We start from the raw sequence: 20,089 nt of genomic DNA on the forward strand, positions 1-20,089 counted from the left end.
GCGTCCCGCAGGTAAGATCAAAGAGGCCCAAAACACCCAGAGAAGAAAACCCAACCCATACAGATTAGCCTTAACACCAAGGTCGGAAAACTGCAGTCAACCTACTGTTAGATCCAAACACCCGGGGGTCCGTAGCCCCAGCTGCCCTACTCACCATGGACACTGGGAGATGATGAGGGTTCACATGTGTTCCAGCTGTTGCACGAGTCGTTTTCCGTGGAGCTACTGTACTGGTGGCCGGGTCAGCCGCAATGGGGGCAACTTGAGTAGGAGCAGGCAGGGCAGGCAATGCAGGTGGACCAGGTGGACTCGCCTCGACTTGGAGCCTGGCTGTTTCAGAGTGTCCAGGGCACGGGGCGACTGGCAGCTGGACAGACTGTGCCTGGCCTCCGGGGGAGCAAACAAGGACCCACTGGCCATGATCATCGTCTTCTGCTGGTCTACTCACCACGGCCTGAGGTTCCGTTGGCATGCGGGGGGGGGGTGCTGTGTCCGGCTCAGGATGGGCAGGCTTCAACATGGTCTGGTGCACTTGTCGAATCTGGCTAAGATCATGCACAGGCGCAACGGAGTACACCACTCCACCAGGACCTGGTGCACGGACAATTTGATGTATGGTGGGACTCCAAGCATCCTGGATTTTCGTGCGCCCCCTCACGCTGCAGTTTCTCAGGTAGACAAGCTGTCCTTCTGCCAAGGGGTCACTCTGGGCCCTGTGGTCGTGTCGTTCCTTCCTCCTTAACGCAGCGGCTTGCAGGCGTTCCCTGGCACCATGGAAGGCCATCTCAAAACGCCGCTGGTGTTCTCGCACCCAGTCACTCACTCGCCCATCCTCTGGTTCTTGTACCCTGCCTAGGAGGAAGTCGACAGGTAAATGAGGTTCCTGACCAAACATCAAATAGTGTGGTGACTCACCTGTCGACTGATGAATGGTCGTATTGTAGCAAAACACCAGCTGGGGTAATTATTCCGGCCAGCGGCTCTTCTGTTCTCCCGGTAGAGAGCGCAGCAGGTCGTGCATTGTGCGGTTAAACCGCTCACACTGACCATTGCCCTGTGGGTGGTAAGGCGTTGTACGGGTCTTCTGAACTCCATACAGACTGCACAGCTGGTAGACTACAGCGTTCTCAAAGCTGCGGCCCTGGTCCGAGTGGATGCGGGCAGGGACGCCAAATCGAAAGAACCACTCCCCGACAAGTATGCTGGCCACGGTTGTGGCCCTCTGGTCTCGGGTTGGCACTGCCTGTGTGAATTTCGAAAAGACGTCAGTCAAAATCAAGACCTGTTCCCTACCATCCGTCGCAGGCTCCAGAAAGGTAAAATCCACCGCCACTATTTGATTTGGATTTGGACGCCAGCAGATGTCCCATAGGTGCATGGAGTTTGGGCTGGGCTGATCTGGCAAGGGTACACCTCACACAGTTCTGACACCACTGTTTTATGTCCGCCCCCATTCCGGGCCAATAGCATCTCTGTCGTACAAGTTCTGTGGTACGTTCAATGCCCTGATGGCCATGGTCATTATGAAGCTGCTGCAGAACTTTATCCCTAAGACACGCTGGCAACAGGAGTTGAAGAACTTCTTCACCCCCATCAGGCCGGTGCATTCGGCGGTAGATCAGACCAGTGATTCCCACGATCCTGTCCCACTGCCGTAACAGCACCCTAGTGGGTCCCGATAACCCTTCCCGAGTGGTGGAGTTTGGTGGCTTCTTGGTTCGCCAGAAAGGAAGGAAGGTGCCGATGGTAGGGTCTGCCTCTTGTAGCATCCTCAGATCGTCAGTGGTACGGGAGGGGAAGACCGATATGGCTGTTTGGGTCACTTGGAGCTGTTCTTGTCTTCGGGCAGCTTGATGCACAGGCACAGGTATAGCGGTCCCTACTGCATAGGACCCTGTACTTGGTCCTGGTACTGCTACGGGAGTCTGCCTGGACAGGGAGTCAGCATTTTTGTTGGTACGACCAGGCCGATATCGGATGTTGTAGTTGAAGGCAGACAGCTCAGCTACCCATCGCTGCTCCGTAGCACCCAGCTTGGCTGTCTCTAGGTGACTCAACGGATTATTATCCGTCCAGACCGTGCAGTGCTGGCCCCACAGGTATTCCCGGAACTTCTCCGTCATCGCCCATTTCATCCCGAGAAATTCCAACTTCATGGAGCTGTAATTCCTTTCTGCAGGGTTCAGGCTGCGACTGGCGTAGGCAATTGGTCAGACCTTGCCCTCCTGCTCCTGAGACAACACCGCTCCAAGACCAGTATGACTGGCATCCACATTAAAGTTGGCAAAGGCCAAGGTGGGTGCACTCACCAATCTCCCCTTCCCAGCCAGCTCAGCAACCAGGCGGTGCAATGGGGCCGCTAGTTTAGAAAAACCCTCTACAAACCGTCTATAGTATCCAGCAAAACCAAGGAAGGACCGTAGTTCTGAGACGTTGGTAGGGTTTGTAGGGTTTCGCTCCTCTAACCACTGTGCTACAGCACAGCTACTGAAACTGCAATAATTTTTAACACTTAAAGCCTCGGTTGCTAGGTTACGATAAACAAACTCAAAGATCGTAATTCTTGATTCTTCTTGCTTAGCCTACAAACTGACGGTTTTATGCGTTCACTAAACAAAGATTATGGAAATAAACACCACTTTTCCATCAAAAGCCTTGTTGTAAAAGGCATAGCTTCTAACTTGTTAGATTTACGACTTAAGTTCGCTAGCTCTGTGCCTGCCGACCAGCTCTGTTCCAGAATCTTTGCTGCCGACCCTGGTCGAGAGATGTGACGCAGGACGTCCCCTGATTGGCTAGTCAGTAGGCGATGCAATCTGTTGATTGGCTCTGCAGAAACTGTCAAGACAGTGCCAAAATTCACTGATTGGCTCTTCAGAAACGACGACAAAAACACTGCCAAAATTCGTGTCTGTAAAAAAGTTTTGTAGCTTCGTAGATCCAGTGGACAAATGTTTTTCACAAGTGCACAAAATATTTCTGCAGGTACGCATTTTTTTTGCACACAGACAAATTAATTCCACAGTTACAAAACGGTTCTTCACAAGTGCACAAAATATTTCTGCAGGTACGCATTTTTTTTGCACACAGACAAATTAATTCCAGTTACAAAACGGTTCTTCACAAGTGCACAAAATATTTCTGCAGGTACACATTTTTTTTGCACACAGACAAATTAATTCCACAGTTACAAAACGGTTCTACAATTGTGCAAATCATATTGGGCACACAATCTTTATGTCGTTGTTCTGACTCCATAGATAGATAGATACTTTATTGATCCCCAAGGGGAAATTCAAGACTACTTTACTTTACTATACTACTTGTATGAAATTAAGGGGCAGAGGATCTCCGCTTACAACCAACTATCCCTGCTTGCTGCTGTTTCTTATTTTGCGCTATTCTTTTGGGATTTGTGAACTTCTTCCGGCACTCTGCATGAACGACTTGGCCAGGGACTACAGTTATGTCAGCATTGCATTGTTGACTGGCTCTGGCTCTGTGGATACCTTCACATCCCCTCTGAGTTAATTTGACTATCAGTGCTTCATCAGACGTTTCGTTCCCACAAAACACACACTCAGCCATCTCATCCTAGAAAAAATATAACAAACTCATGCTTTGCTTGCAATCTTTTGCATGTTTTCATTTGTGAATTACATTAGGGACTGAATATCAGCTAACAGGAGTAAAGATGCTGAAAGTTGAACCTGTCAGCCTATAGTCAACCAAACAGAAGCCTAGTTGATAATGTTTGATAGAAATAAAGAAATGTCTAACATACCTTTTGTTTCAAGTTTCAACAACAGCTTCCAATGTCAAACTCCCATCAGATCAGGAATTATAGCCTACTGTGTGTGTGTGTGTGTGTGTGTGTGTGTGTGTGTGTGTTTTTGGTCAAAAACCTTTAATACCAAAAACATGACGAACATAGATTTTTTGATGACTCAAAAAATAGTATTTTCTAATGTATGGGATGATATAGAAACATCGCCACAGTCCCTTCTTTAATTTTTTCTTTTAGCTAATGTGTCAAGAATGAAACAATACAATTTTCAGATTGTGTGTTTTTATGGTACATTTTATGAATAAATGCCTTATTTGCATATATAAACATAAAATCTCAAAAACTTGTAATACATTTTTTCTTTGGTATGATGTCACTAATCAACTGGAGAAGTTTATAGTGAAACTCTGATGCATGAATTATGAAAGCCTGAGTCAATTGTTTTTTAAATGTGTTTTTACTCTTCTTAGAGCATGAAAAAAACAAATATTCACTTTAAAAAAAAAAAAATGATTCTTTCAGAAGGTTACAGACATGTCCACTACACTGGACTACATGCGCTTAAACACTCAACATAAACAGAATAAACTTAATGGAAGAATGAATCAAATTGAATTTTATCATAAATCCATGAACAGTTATTTCATTTTATGCTTTGAAAAGCATTTAACTATACTTTCACACACTTCAACGTTCTATAGACCTATTATTTGGGCTTAAATAAGAGAGCAAACAGCACTCGCAACTGTAAAGCTTCCATCTAAGCTTTCAAAACATCTCTAAAAGGAACAAACATACTTCTTCAAGGATGCAGGACTGGTAAACCAGGTCATTAAACAGGCATTATGTTTTCAGCAACAGGAACGGTCAGTCTCTGCATCACTGAATATCTATATCTCCAAAAAGTCTCCGCTTCTCCAAATATTTTCTTTTCAAATGAGCCTCAGTGTATGCTCAGTTCATCAATCCTAGGCTATATGAAAGTTGGCAAAGCATCCAGGGCAGAGTGCCACACGGCACTGCATGCAGATGTATTTGGTCTTCCGTGTACATGCAGCATCGTGGCATCTGTTTGCATTTTTGACCTGGGTGAGCTTGGGCCAATGATTTCCTGTGCTGAACCTGACCTCACTGGGTACTTTGGTCACTGTTCTGCGCTTTGCTGGAGGTGGGGTCCCACTGGGTCTCCCTCTTCTGTTTTGCTGGAGGGACCCAGCATTTATCAGTGCACGGGCCACAGAAGCTTTGAAGATCAGGAGATTCATCTTTTCCAATCCAGACATTAGGTAGAGGCGCCATGCATTAACAACGGTCACATCCAGAAAATGAAAAAACACTCGGATACCATCGCTTGTTTCTACGTCTGTGGGGATACATTGCCACACACTGGTCAACAAGATCCACCCCACCCATGTGTTGATTGTAAAGGGCCACCGAGAAGGGTCTTTGGACACTGATCACTGTTTTTTCTTTCTTCTGCCGGCCGTGTCTTCAGGGGACTGACCAGCACAGGTTGACGCCAGGTGGATGACTGAACTGTCAAGCCAGCGTGTGATAGTGATTTTTCCATTTGTGCTGACAACAGAGCAAGCTCCTCTGCCCTCTTTTTTCAGTTGTTTTTCACTCTTGAGTTTTTGACTTGCTCCTTTCACTCTGTTTGCTCTGTTCCTGTGCCATAAATGCCTAGGTCTTTCAAGGCTTCAAGGAGAGGAATGCTGGAAAAGAAATTATCAAAAAACACCTTGTGGTTCTTGTGTTTTATCACAAAGGCACATCACTACATCTCCAGCCATTCCCAAATCACTGCTGTGACCAGTGGCGGTTCTAGGATTTTTCTGAGACAGGGGCCATAAAGGGGCCACATCATACACTGAGGGGCCAAGAACCGGTCAACATCCATACACAGAAAATCCCTTGTTCAGTAAGGCAGAGGCACGTTGTCTACGTGATATGCAGGACTATACGCGGTATACCCAAAGTCCTTTTAGGCAAGTCCCTCCACTCGACGGCCATACTGCAACGCTATTTGGTCACTAATCGGGCATCCTATTCGGCAGAAATATGCGTGCGCAAGGCTTCACGACACCAATCTTGCTCCAGCAGCGAGTTCACAACACATGATTGGCACGATGTCTTCACAACACACCATATGATTGGCTCAATGTATTCACATCACACCACATGATTGGCTCAATGTATTCACATGTTGAAGTTTTGCCGAGGAAGGGGTGGGATATGTGTAGACAACGGCGTTACAAACTAGCCCCATGCATTTCTATGGAGGATTTTTTGAGTGCTGTGTCTCCTCATTAGAAAGTCTCTGGTATACCCACTTAAAAAGCATCACCATCTCAGTATACCAACTTAAAACAGACAAGGATAGGTATTAATATTTGGAGTTGATCACAGTATACCCACTACAGCTAACTAGACTACACCACAGCAGTAAGGTGCATACATTTCACCAGTCTTACCTTGTTCAAATACTTGAATGCTAAATGCTAAAAAACAAAAAAGCCAAAACAATTCTTAACAATTTTCCCATTTATTTATAATGTGCATTGAAAACACAATATAAAACTAAAATATAATAGACACTTCAGTGGAAATACATTGATATTTTAAACAGAAATCATACATCATCATACACACATTTTTCGTTCAATTAAACAAGTTTTACTTTAACTGTTTCCCCTTTTGTTGATAAGAGAAACCACTTTCACTGCCAGTTTGCGTACATTAAAACAAACACACACACACACAGCATGTGAGCAACAACTACATCATATTTACACAATTTTTTCAACAACTATTTTTATAATGGTCTTATTTGGAATGGTCTTTGAAGCCACCGTCTTGCTTCCAGTTAGAAAAGCCTGATTCTGATTTGAAGACTGACGATGGGTCATTTGAAAGCGAAAATTACGGAAGGGGTAGCAAAACATTAAAGATGGAATATTCCTACCATTTGAAGTCTTTGTATAAGGAGTCATTAAGTGGCCTCTTCCTATTTCCGTGCTGCATCTTGCGGAATACCAGTTTAGGAGAGGTTGCACAGAACCATCTGCTCTAGAATGGGAAATGTCTGGAGAGAAGAAAATGAAACAAGTTTGAGTAACTTAATTGTTATTGACTTTCATAACCCACTGTCAACCTGGCATTCTAAAATGAATGACAAAATATGCTCACTGTAGTGGCAATAGGAAATAGCATCATACCATTAGGAGCAGCTATGCTTGGTGACTGGTGGTTCTGAAGACTGTGGGTTGAAGTCACCAGCTCCTGCGCCATCCCAGTCTGTAGGTAAAACACAAATGCGTGTTTCACAAAATCCATGCTTGTATTCAGCATGTCGTCTGGCAACTGTAAAACCAGTTATTATTTTTTTAAATCATATAAAGCTTGAGTGAGTAGAACATTTAACCAATTTATCTCAATGAAACTCTCCTTGTCCTAACACTTTGAGACAGAATTCATGCGAAGCCCATGAATCAAATAAACTCAGAATAGTGGTTAATAACTTTGCAATGATAGGTCACATTAACTACAAAAACGTAGCGTTAGCTATTAGGCATGTATTCTCATGTTCATGTTAGCAGCTGCCAAACTTTTTCCTCAAGCAAAAAAAAATCGAACGTTATTTACATTTGGTAAGACGCACTAGCGCATGTAATGTTATTAATTTCGGACCCCAAACAAACAGGATGTCCATTTCTCTGCATTTCATACTGTATAACACCATTTCAAACACTTGTTCATACATTACCTTTCCATACATGAAATCTATCAGCATGCTAACAAACAATCAAACCTCAACTCAAGTAACCTAATTTAATGTTTACAGTTCACTGACAAAGTCAGTTAACAGTTCACTGCAAGCTTGCTGCTGCTTCGTAATTTAATTGACAAACTTAACATATTGTGACAGCAACAAATAAACGTCCCTTTCACATAATGATGATGACCAACATAGAGATTTGTGACTCACCAAGAAACTTCTGTGGAGGATGAAACGCTGCCATCGGTTCTTCACGTTAGAATTCTAGCTGATACTTTCGTTAGCCAAATGTATCGGTTCTTCACGTTAGCTGATACTTCCGTGAGCCAAATGTATCGTTTCTTCACATTAGCAGAGACATTTCTGGTTAGCCAAATGTATTGTTTCTTTTACAGTTCACTGTTTGCTTTAGCTTTCAAGCTTCATAGGTGCATTACTGCCACCAGTTGTTTGGGAATGGAATTGCATCTCTGATCGTCGTTCTCAACAAGTTTGACACTTATTGATGATTGACGGTACAGGGGCCAGCCAGGGGCCAATGAGATTTCAGATGGGCCCCGGGCCCCTGTGGCCCCGCCCCTAGAACCGCCCCTGGCTGTGACCCCTATTTGCTAAGCCCTGGTACACTTCAAATCTATACACATAACCTGAGGACCCTGCCCTCACCCACACTTTCACTCCCCAGGGCTTGGGCTTTTTTTGTATGTATTGCTTGATCGACAGTAGGCCTTTGAAGGGAATCATTTGCTCATCAATTGAGTGGAATTCTTCTGGGTCTGCTGCCGCCAGGAATGTTTTCTGAAGTGTACTTAGCACTGGTCTTACTTTGAAGAGCCTATCCGTGTTTGCTGGCTGGTAAGTATAGTTATCCACAAAGTGGAGATAACTCAGAATTTGCTCAAATCTGTTTACAGACATGGCATCTGCAATTATTCCTAGACAAAGACCATCCTCACTGGACCAGTACATTCATGCCCTAGGACAGTGTTTCTCAAAGTGTGGTCCAGGGACCACTGGTGGTCCGCAAGCTATCTCAAGTGGTCCGCAAGCAAACGTGGTAATTGCAATAGTTGCAATATTGAACCAACTTGTATGTAAATCCTGCAACACTGCCTATAGCTACGCCAGTTTAAATCATATGAATCCTCTATTCTTTGCTGCACTTGTGGTCTAAAAATATGATCAAATGATTTTTTTTTACTAACACGAACTACATCTAATCTGCACAAAAATTACACATAAATACACCAAAAATGAACTGAATTTCAAGATAAGATAACCAAGATAAATCATAATAAAAGATTAATAATTATTTATAAACCACATGACTTGTATTGGAAATATACTTAGAAATGCATGACGTCCACTATATTGGACACATGTTAATCGTGTAGCACCCCAACCCTCAGGCGCCGGTTTAGGGAATGAGGGGGACAGAGATCGGCCTAATGGGGTGTCACAGGGTTCGATATCCTACTTAACTAGTTAAATAAACAGACCAGACCACGGTTTAAAACTATAAGAAAAAGGTTGATAATTTACTTTTAAAAATGTAAGTGGATAAAGATGCAGATGATAATCACAGTATTTACAGAATGAAGGTAGACTATTTTAAATGACGGTTTACACTATCATAGCCTATCGATAACAGTTCAACAGTAACAAAACACAACTCGCAACATAAATCTTAATAGTGGGCCCACATACACACACATAAACTCACACACGGACAATAACGTTACAGTGATGCAGGCCTGGTCGAGGCTCGTGAACGGTGTGGCTGATAGCCCCTTAAAGGCCGTGTTGCAGGGTTTATTTTCCAACGAATTTGCACAATTTGCTTGTTGGTAATAAACATTTAAACTGTTATCCATTGTATTTGATGTTGTTGGGTATCACAAAACGGAATATAATACGAAAAAGCAGGTACTATTTCACAGCGTTTGAAGTGATTCTCCTTTCCCCCACAATGCATTGCATTACGTCACCTTGGGGAGGCTACAGACCAAAGCCCACCTTGAGAGTAATGAGAGAGGAGTAAAGAGAGACGAGTAAGGGATTGTTCAGCAGTAGATAGCGCAGATTATAGATAAATAGATAGGCTATAGATAGCCTAGATATGTATATAGACAGGTAGATAGATAGCTAGATAGATCATGTCATATGCTGGTCACGGGGGAGCTCCTCGACCAGTGGCCAAAACAAAGATTGTTAAAGCGGAGCAAGATATTTCATCAGGAGCCACTTCCGGGAACCCGGATCGCACGAGGGGGGGTCATAATCCCCCTTTATGCAGAGCAGAGGCAGCGACTGCTCCATTGAAGTCTATGGGCATAGCTCAGAATTTTACCACATATGCTAAGGTCTTGGTTCTATAGAGTTAGGAATGTGAATTTCGGGCACGTTTTCATGATCCTCAAACCCCAAACATTTCAGGTACATTTTTAGCATTTTTGAGCATTCCAGTCTGGAGAAAATCGACTTTATATCAGGTGTGCGCCGGTTATTTATGCCGCTGCTGTTGGCCGGTTGCAATGTACGCTCATCAATACGTCATCGACACGCCTCTATGCAGACAGGATTCGATCCCCATTTCGCGCCCATAGACATGAACTACGACGAAGTATCTTGCTCCGCCTTAACGATCTTTGGCCAAAATGCACTCGCTTCCCTAGTTACTGCAGCTCTCCACCACAGTTTCCATCGGGACGGCACAGCCCACACAAGCACCTGCAAAACTGCGACTTGCCTATTTTATCTCCTTCTTTGGTAAGCCGTACCCTGACGATGTCAATGGCAATCAATCACAAGCAGTAGTTATCGAAAATATTCATGCTGAAGACACGACCAGCCTAATCGGCGGCGGCTAGAAGCTAAGTTTGCAACAACAGGGGTGGCTCACAGGTGGGACTGGAAAGTTAGCCCATAGCTATCATGATGCTTTATATTCTGATCTTCTGACTAAGTTTGCCCGGTAGGCTACTTATCTGAACTAACGACATGATCACTATCACTAGATATATAGAAAATGTTGACTTTCACAGGGTGCTGTTCACTGACAGTAACAAAAAAAGTGTCGTAACGTTATAAACTTGAACTGAATAGGTGCATTATGTAGCCTCATAACGAGGCCTCTCAAATTCAGAAAATTGCATTAAACTAAAATCGGAAGACATTGTTATCTTTGTTAGACCATAGGGTCGTTGTCATATAAATGCTGTAACGAAATTCAAAGTGTAAATATACAAACTTTATGTTGAAAGTGTAACCGCGACCGTTTCCCATAGGAATGAATGTAAAACATACCCTCCAAAACAAGACCTCCCGAAATTCAGAAAAAAATACTAAATTGATATCAGGCACCGTTATTACCATTGGTAGATCATAGGGTAGCTGTGATATAAATGCTGTGACGAAATTCGAAGTGTAAATATACAAACTTTATGTTGAAAGTGTAACCGCGATGTCCATTGAAATGCATTGAAATGAATGAAGCGCAGATCATGTAGTCCCCAAAGTGACGTCATCACCGAATTGCGTAAAAAAAACCCGCTAATGCTAAAAACAACAAAAACTGGCATTTAACACCATTTGGAGACATTTTTAAAAGTGATATACATATATTGAGTGCTTTATGTACCCATTAATCAACAGTGGTGGTTAACCTGCAACACAGGCTTTAACCTCATAGGCAACGTCATGAGGTAGCGAAGCAAAAGAGAGATTACCTCACCAGCTAGTGCTAATGGACAGTCCACTCGCAGTCCGTTAAGCAGGGTCGATGTGAAATCCTCCGGGGTGCGTAGTGTACGTCGCAATACTCTCCTCCACTGAACCGTTCAATGTGAATGTCCTTCTTTTTTCAATGGAAAAACCAGCCGCTAGCTTTCAGGCTAATTGTGAACCTGAGCTATGTTGAGTCCCAACGTCCAAGCTGTCACTAATAACCACCATTAACTATAATAATAATAATAATTATAATATATCAATAAATCAACGGTAATAAACAAACTCTCTTTCCCAGTCCGTCAGAAAGGTACTTAAGGTTATTTGAATGTTGTTGGCTCTCTCCCAATCTCTGCAAACAGTAATCAACTCTGAAACAATTATCTTCTAAACTTTTTGACAGAACCCTTTTTCTCCTTTAGACCCGCCCCTGAGCCAATCAAAACATTACCCTATTAACAGTCACATGAAAAGACCAATCGCCAAGCAGCACACAGTGCGTGCAGCAACAAAACAAAAACTGACTTTAATTACCATGGTAACCTCTGCTGCCCTTAAACCGTAAAGGGGCAGGAGCTACATACTGTAAATGCATAAACGGCCAAACGGAGCAAATCAAAGAACAGACTTGACCTCTTAACCTATTTTGGCAACAATAAATATTATTAACCATACTATATCAAAATACAATAATATACTAATTACTTTCAATATATTTATTATTTTTAGTAAGTAAAGCTATTCACTACATGTTGTGCCCAGGCAATAAGGCCTGGGTTACAATCGCAATTTATGACTTATTTGAAATAAAAATGTTATAAACTAAAAGAATTATATTGTTCCTTAGATATTCCTGCATATCATCATATTTTTTTTACCTCTAGGGTTCTTCTGGTATAGAAGGATTGACAAGATATCCCAGCAGGGCGAGCTGCTGTGAGACATTTTGCAGACGGAAACCACTCAATCAAGGACCTGGAATTTTGTGGCATTGACCATTTGACTCCCAAAAGACGTGGTGGAAATTTAGACAAATGTTTATTGCAATGTGAATGCAGATATATTTTCTATTCGCATGCTCATTACTTAAATGTCACTTTAGCATTGATTTCGGAAAAAAGTGTATTACTCAGCCGGTAAGTCAGTTACGAGGTTATGACGCCAATCACACAATGTTGTATTACTCCGAAAATAGAAAAAGTTCATGTAAAGGCTTAAAACGCTTCAGCTGTAACGTTATTTGATGTCAAAGTGGCGCCAAATTGAATGGAGTTCAATGGGATGGCTAGGTGAACTGGTCTACTATTTAGCCTCAGATCCGCCATAGTGTCTACGCTCTCCGAACGTTCGCCTGCCCCCTTGACAAAACTAGATGCGCGCGCAGCCGTGGGGCAGAAGACGCTTGGTGGCCGCCACAACGTTAGGCTATAAACTTAAGATAAATAGTCGGCTGCTGTAAGCTAAAATCAGAATTTTTTGTATAGCCCCTGTTGTCTCAATGATAATAACATCTCATTTCAGACTATAGAGTGTCCCAGTGACGCCACTTCCATTTGCCTCCATGGGACCTATCTTTCAAAAAATGTTGAACGCCAGTCTATGGCGAAAAATAAATGATTTTCTGGTCCCGGTTGACTTGTGCCTTGAATTACCCATATGATGTTTGTCAATTTTAAAGACAATTTTTCATGTAAAGACATTTGCAGTTTGTTTCGTATCTATTGAATTACAACATTGTGAAAGATCGTAATTCCAACGACTACAAACCCATCAGTCACGCTAGTGACGTTAGCTCATTCACAGACACACTAGATTGTACAAGCATACCAGCAACAGGTCTTAATTGGGCTTTCCTTGCCGATGAAAATACCATGAGTCAGAGGATTAAACACATCAGGTAAATTGTATTCGTCCATAGACTGTACATTAGATACTGTTAAGTGACATACCTGTAGCAGGCAGCAAGATGCAACCGTTAACTAGCATAACAGCTAATCTTAACGTTTCATTACGTTGGTGACGTAGCCTACATCGTTCGAGACGAGAGATGTAGTCCACTGAGCGGATCCACACAAAACCAACATAACTTTTGAAGTCTATCGAACAACAGTACTTTCTTGACGTGAAAAATTATCTTTTAAATTCACACACATCTTATGTGAAATTCGTGGCACAATTCAAACTGGACCAAAAATAATTGTTATCTCTCCATTAACTCCCGTTCATATTTTTTGAAAGATGGGTCCCTTGTAGCGGAAGTAAAACGGAAGTCACTGGGACACTCTATTTCAGAGTTTGCCTTTCATTAGCATTATTAATATAACATTGTATTTTGACATGCATTCCGTTAGGGATATTGAACATTCTCTAACCATCGTGATTTGGAATTGGTGCAGTTTTCAGCACAAAAACTCATTTTATTATTTTCATGGAGAGCACTGTTCTATCTGTTCTACTGCTCTATGCTGTTCTATGGTGCTTTCTGCCTCTTAGTTGTTTTCGTGACGTTGCATAGAAATCCATGTAGCCTATGAAGAGCTCTTTTCCAAAATGCTATAAATCCATTTTTGTAAACATTAATAAGTCATGTTATTTAATTGTTTTTTTCAGGTAAGTGCAGTTTTGATTGAGTAAATAAAAATTACTGAATTATAGTTCCGAAAACAAAATATTAATTTTTAAAAAATGATTTATAATACATTAAAATAGAGGATAGCATTTTGGAGCCAAACTCTTCTTATGTGGCCCTACTATAGTACTATATATTAGTATAGCCTAGGCCTATAGTGTTGGCGTGCCACCCCAAGGTTTGCTATGGCCTTCCCTGGCCACCCCTGTTAAAATTTTATAAACTAGCCGGGCCCATTAGCCTGTTATACGTATAGCTGTTATGTTAGCTATTTTCATATTCACTTTTCAAGAGACCTAGGGATTTCTGGAACCACGTGTGCTCCTACATCATTAACCTTAATACATGCATGACTACAACTACAAACATCTTCGTTTTTGGTTGAAATATGAGCCTTCCTCCTATTGCGACATTTCATGTCAATGACTATGAGTTACACTAACCGCAAGGACCATAGTGTCTGAGGTCAATGTGTTCATTCAACTCCTTCCCCCCTCCCTACGTCCCTCATCCTCATCGGATGACGGATGAAAGCGCCGCAGCTCAACGCCGGGCATCAGCCCACGAGAGGAATCTGAGGCCGGGCTGCAGCGCTTCATTTTTCCTCGTAGTGGACAGCGCCGGTTAGGGAATGGGGACTGAAGATGCATGGAGATTCGGGGTATAATTGTGAGTTCAGAATTGGTCAATTACAAACCAAAATAGCCCTATCTTGCTTCGAAATATCAGATTGCTTCAAAGGAAATCTCTGCAAGCTACAGCGCTGAATCAAGCCCTGGCTCCGACACCTCGGATGGCTAGCCTCAGCTGACCGATAACTTATTGTCACTGCTTCGCAACTGGAATACTGATTATCATTTATGACTTGGATTAACAAAGATTTTGGAAGACATGTCGTGACAGTAAGGTTCCAAGTGAATCCTCACCTTACCGCAAACCCTCTGTCTTTTTTTCTCGTCAGCAGTACCAAGGTGACGGTATGTAGCTAGCTAGCTTACTAGCAAGCTTGCTTAGATAGGCAGCTTTTGACAGGTAGCATTTAATGTACAATTATCAAACGGTCTTTTAAAATAACGTTATAACTTAACATAAGCATTGTCGCTACACATGATGGATTTGGTTTAATTAAGCAAGGGTAGTACTTTGGTCTTCCCCTGCAGTAGGACGGTCACAGTAAGCTATTATAGCTACCTCTCATCCATCCTGTAACGTTAACGTTAACGGTAGTGGTTCTGTTGGATAGCTCCATGGCTGTGCGAGGAAGCAGATTGTCTGTCAGCAATTGTCCTATGGACAGAATATCATCACCGGTCACCTTAGTATAGATTTACGAGTCGTTTAAACTTTCATCCATCCACTTAGTATAATACCAAAATAGTTAGGGAAATAAACACTTGTCTCTATTCGACGTGTGTCTTAGTGTTGGAATGGAGCCCACAGACTTATAAGCTTTTTGTATAATGTTAGCTATCGAAATAGATAGCTCTGTATTTGTACAATACAGAAGGTGGTACCTAGATTGTTAGTAAAATGTTATTTATTTATTATAAAGTACCTGTCATATCAGTGTGGAGCAGGGAACCTTTAAGACGCGTTAAGCAGTTCCCCATCATCTAGCCCGTGCGTTTTCGCTGCAGCCTACTTCTGTATCATGTCTGATTTGAAGGTTTATGGGACTCTGTTGTGGACGCAGGGTCGGTAGTGCATAGCCTTCTCGGACTGGTCATTTAGATAACTAAAGTATGAGTTATTTGAGGAAATTACTTTGAAACGATGTTATCATCAGTTGACAGACGCCAACTTACTTCAGTTTGTCACTGAGTTGTAAGAACACTACCGGGTGTGGACGATTTGGGCCATTGTTAACTGTAACAATCGATTATTACCGAAGCAATCACGTATCAATCTCTAGGTAAAACCTCTAGGCCTACTGTAGGCCTATGGGTGTGACATATTGCGTTAAATGTTAGAAGGCTATGTCACATCACACACAGTGGGTTTACATCATGTATGTGGTCAGCCGTTTCTTCGTCAATCCGTGCGGATGACACGGCCACCAGTGTTTAGGGGAGATTGTAAAAACCCTGTCGCTGGGCTGTCAGTGGTACACTGAAATAGGCTACTTGATTGCCCATATCGCTGGAAAGAACGTTTATATCCAATCCAGTTAGTCATGTAGTTCGGAGGTTCTCAAGCTCTTTTGTTATTCCGCACTCTGCAGACCGATGACTGCGGTGTTACATACACTGTTATTCACAATTCTTGTGTCTCTCTTGTATATAGATGTACAGTCGTTTGGTTACTTTTTTGGCGGGGTTATCCTAACAGTGCTGGTTGCTATGGCATTTTTAAATGGACCCAGATTACTAGACTGGGCGAATTCACCTCCACATCTTCAGTTTAACAAATATGTCCTAACTGGATATCGACCAATATCGTCGGTTCAAGACTGCATTCGAAGTCTTTTTTATCTGCACAATGAACTGGGAAATATCTACACGCATGGTAAGTAGCCTACACTCCTTCTCATACAGTAGCCTTGCTTTCTACAGTAAACTTTTAAAAAGTTTAACTTGGTTTGTGTGTGGTGTGTGTGTGAGCGCGCGCGCGTGTGTGTGGAGGGAGGGAGGGAGGGACTGAAATACAGAGTCAGACCATATGTAAATTTACATATGTGTATGCAACATCCTGTGTCCACATCAGCCTTTATTTATTTTGTTCAAATTACAGTCGCTATGCTACTGTTTTATAGGCTACTCATCAAGAGTACATTAAATGTGATTGTGATTAGAGCTGTAGTTTAAAATTCAAAATCTAATCTAATCAGTCTAATTACAGCCACAAAGCCAGTAAATGTAGGTGTTGACAAGAGAGACCAGTACATTACATGAAAAAAATAACTGACATGAGTCTCTGATAGAAAATGTGTATGAAATGGTTTAGTTGAGATGAAAGACCTCTAATGGAAGAAATGTCCTAAAATGTGTCAGTGAATTTAAAATGTTCAGGCATTCTCCCTCAAGTTTTTCTATTGGAATGGTCTGAGAATTTGCAATTAAAAAGTTGCATGGAAACCCAGCTAGTGACATCATGTCGCAGAGAGTGTTTGACTACAGACAAGGCAGTTCTTTTTACTCCACCCCAAAAATGTTGACTCAGCCTGAATGGGTGTGAAGGTTTTCCATGGCATTGTTACGCCCACACCAACTTAGGCATTCAGGTAGTTATAGTAACAGTATTTGCTTTAAAGGAAAATAAAATCTGCTGTGCTCTAAAAGAGCAATCAACCTGTTTTGACAAGAATCACAGCTTCTTTAAAGTATTATCCATGCTTATTGTGGATACTGAATTCTTATTATGGTCATTAACATCACTTTATTTTGACAAGAAGCCGAGAGCAGAATCCCTCTGTCCGAAGGCAAGACTTGATGTCTTGATGCAAGACAAATAAAACCTTTTGTAGATTTGGTGTGCTGGGTGTGGTGTTTATATTATGTCTGAACCTGTATCAGGTACTGTATGTACCACCTAGCCTTGTCTGTCCAGTGGTATGTTTGGGTGGTTGTTTGGATGTAATTAGCGTAATGGTATGTTTGGATGGAGGGGGTTTGGATGTAATTACCGTAATACTATGGGTGTTTTGCGTAACAGTTAACTTAAATATTTCAGTGTTTGTCAGTACATAAGTCAGCCGTTAGCACGTGCAGGTGTCACTCAGAGGTCCCGTATGAGACAGCCTGTCCTTAGGTAGTCCCTTCCCATACATATAGTATGTGACTATTCCAAGACCTCAGAGTCAGACACAAGTACACACACACACACACACACACACACACACACACACTGCACTTTTCTCTAGGCTGTCCTCTGTGTGATGGGTGAGGTCTGTGCTGTTGAATGAACTATGATAGTAAAAGAGGGCTGTGGCAGGGGAGATAGTGCACTCAAAATAGATGTGTGATATGGCATTGGAGTCATTACCTGTGCAGGACTAATGATGAGATAACACAGAGAAGGAGAGAGAGAGAAAGATGTAAGTTATGGTGTAGTTTCCTCCACTTTGAGACTCCTGTGTCTCTCCAAGAACCAGTCTGCTGAACTGCTGTTGTTAGTGGTAAAGGATAATAAGCAGGGTCCATAACATCACCCCCTGGTACAGGCGTAACAACAGCACTTGTTCAGCGTTGACTCACAGACTGCCACTGAAGTGTTGGCCTGGGCCTGCCTGATGTGCAGCCTGCTGACATGGTCAGGAATTCTGCCTGTCAGGACATGCAGAGGTCATTGATGGCCAGTGCTTTCACAATGTCATTCTTTTTTTTGTGCAAGTGTCAAGATATACATTAATATACCTTTCAAGGCAATGTGCCTTACAACTAAGATAAACATTTTTTTTCTGTGCCCTCCTCTTATGAGATTAACAGTGTATTTGGATGTTGATGGTTATTTTGATACCACAGATGAATTAAGACCCAGTCAGACCAATGGTAGGAAAAAATCAGGAACAGAGTTTTATTTACAATGATGCGCGTCAAGGGAGAGACAGCATGACTTCACCTAAAGATCCATCAGCAGCTCTTACTAGACAAGGAAATAGTAAGGGTTTAAGTATCCTTCCAGGCTGACGGAAGATAATAATAATAATCTTTATTTATATAGCACTTTTCAAAACAAAGTTACAAAGTGCTGTACAATATCAACATAAATGAAAATGCAAATAAGACATAATAATATAACAATCAAATAATATATACTAATTCAATTTGAAAAATTGGCAAAAGATGGCGTTGGTCATCATCTCACATAGACTACACTGAATCAGACTCCGGAGGAGATAGCTACTGACGCAGCCATGCAGAACAGTGAAACACTGACACACGCAAAGTCATAATATTCCCACTTATCTCTAAATACATACCGGTAGTCACACACAGATATACACAGGGACAGTACAGATATCATACAGAGTCATTACGTAGAATCATACTTTTAGTTTCAAAGTGACCCACTAGTGAGAAATGCAGAAAATTAAACCACATATTGGACACAATACTCTATTCCACTTTCTCTCAATGATATAGACCCTTTCAACAATAAAAACAAAAACAATGCTTGAACGTTCTATTTGGGCCCCAATCTACTTCCTCTGTATTAAGATAACATATGGAATGTTAAAAAGGAAGTCTTGTGGGGCCAACTATGATGCTGATAATGGAACTCTCTTGAAAGGCTCCATAAGAAATTATATCTGTACAATGTTTCTTTTTTTATTTATTTTTTCTGGACGCGTCACAGTACACAGATACCTGCTCATGATCATGAATGAAGTGTATGTGGGGAATGGGGCAAAGGGCATGCTTAACTAACTTTTCTATGGCCAGAGGCTGTTTGTTCACAGTCACTTCACTCCTCCTCTGTTCTGCTCTTGTTTACAGCTTTGACATTTTCAAAGGACCTACAGTGGCTCAAACCAGTGACATCTCTCTCTCCTCTCTCTCTCTCTCTCTGTCCCACTCCCAGGCATCCCGCTGCTATGCTTCCTGGTGCTGCTCCCTCTCAACATCCCCTGGTCCCAGATCAGTGTGACGTGGCTGGGTGTGGTGCACTTCCTGGCCTGCCTGTCTCCCCAACTGGGCTCGGTGCTCTACCACCTGTTCATGAACCACGAGGGCGGTGAGCCCGTCTACCACACGCTCCTCACCCTGGACATGTGCGGCATCTGCATGATCAACACCCTGGGTGAGCCTGCTGCTGCTGCTGCTGCTGCTACGCTCCTCTCCTCTCCTTTCCTCTCGTCTCCTCTCCTCTCCTCTCCTCTCATCTCCTCTCCTCTGCTCTCCTCTCCTCTGCTCTCCTCTCATCTCCTCTCGTCTCCTCTCGTCTCCTCTGCTCTCCTCTGCTCTCCTCTGCTCTCCTCTCGTCTCCTCTCGTCTCCTCTCCTCTCCTCTCGTCTCCTCTGCTCTCCTCTCCTCTCCTCTGCTCTCCTCTCATCTCCTCTCCTCTCCTCTCCTCTCCTCTCCTCTCCTCTCCTCTCCTCTGCTCTCCTCTCCTCTCCTCTCATCTCCTCTCCTCTCCTCTCCTCTCGTCTCCTCTCCTCTCCTCTCCTCTCATCTCCTCTCCTCTGCTCTCCTCTCGTCTCCTCTCCTCTCCTCTCCTCTCATCTCCTCTC

At 42.6% G+C, this 20,089-nt stretch overlaps 1 protein-coding gene and 1 long non-coding RNA gene across 2 annotated transcripts in view; one reads left to right on the forward strand and one right to left on the reverse strand.

Moving 5' to 3' along the window:
- Positions 1 to 6,791: 6,791 nt before the first annotated feature.
- Positions 6,792 to 8,087, reverse strand: LOC143103119 (uncharacterized). Its single transcript, XR_012982726.1, has 3 exons — positions 7,776 to 8,087; positions 7,006 to 7,084; positions 6,792 to 6,872 (listed from the first exon to the last, which is right to left on the reverse strand). It is a non-coding gene; the product is annotated as an uncharacterized LOC143103119 (long non-coding RNA).
- A 7,359-nt stretch (positions 8,088 to 15,446) lies between these two features.
- The window catches only part of paqr4a (progestin and adipoQ receptor family member IVa), a 6,434-nt gene continuing 1,791 nt past the window's right edge, over positions 15,447 to 20,089 (forward strand). Inside the window, exons 1-2 of the mRNA XM_076266911.1 lie at positions 15,447 to 16,425; positions 19,441 to 19,659. Of these exons, the coding sequence (XP_076123026.1) occupies positions 16,146 to 16,425; positions 19,441 to 19,659 (499 nt within the window). The 5' untranslated portion in view covers positions 15,447 to 16,145. The remainder of the gene's footprint in view (positions 16,426 to 19,440; positions 19,660 to 20,089) is intronic.

Source organism: Alosa pseudoharengus, unplaced genomic scaffold (genome assembly GCF_046254945.1).
Source record: "Alosa pseudoharengus isolate Yale_2024_CS ecotype anadromous, Long Island Sound unplaced genomic scaffold, YU_APseudo_1.1 YU_APseudo_1.1_scf_4, whole genome shotgun sequence".
NCBI classification, from domain to species: Eukaryota; Metazoa; Chordata; class Actinopteri; order Clupeiformes; family Clupeidae; genus Alosa; species Alosa pseudoharengus.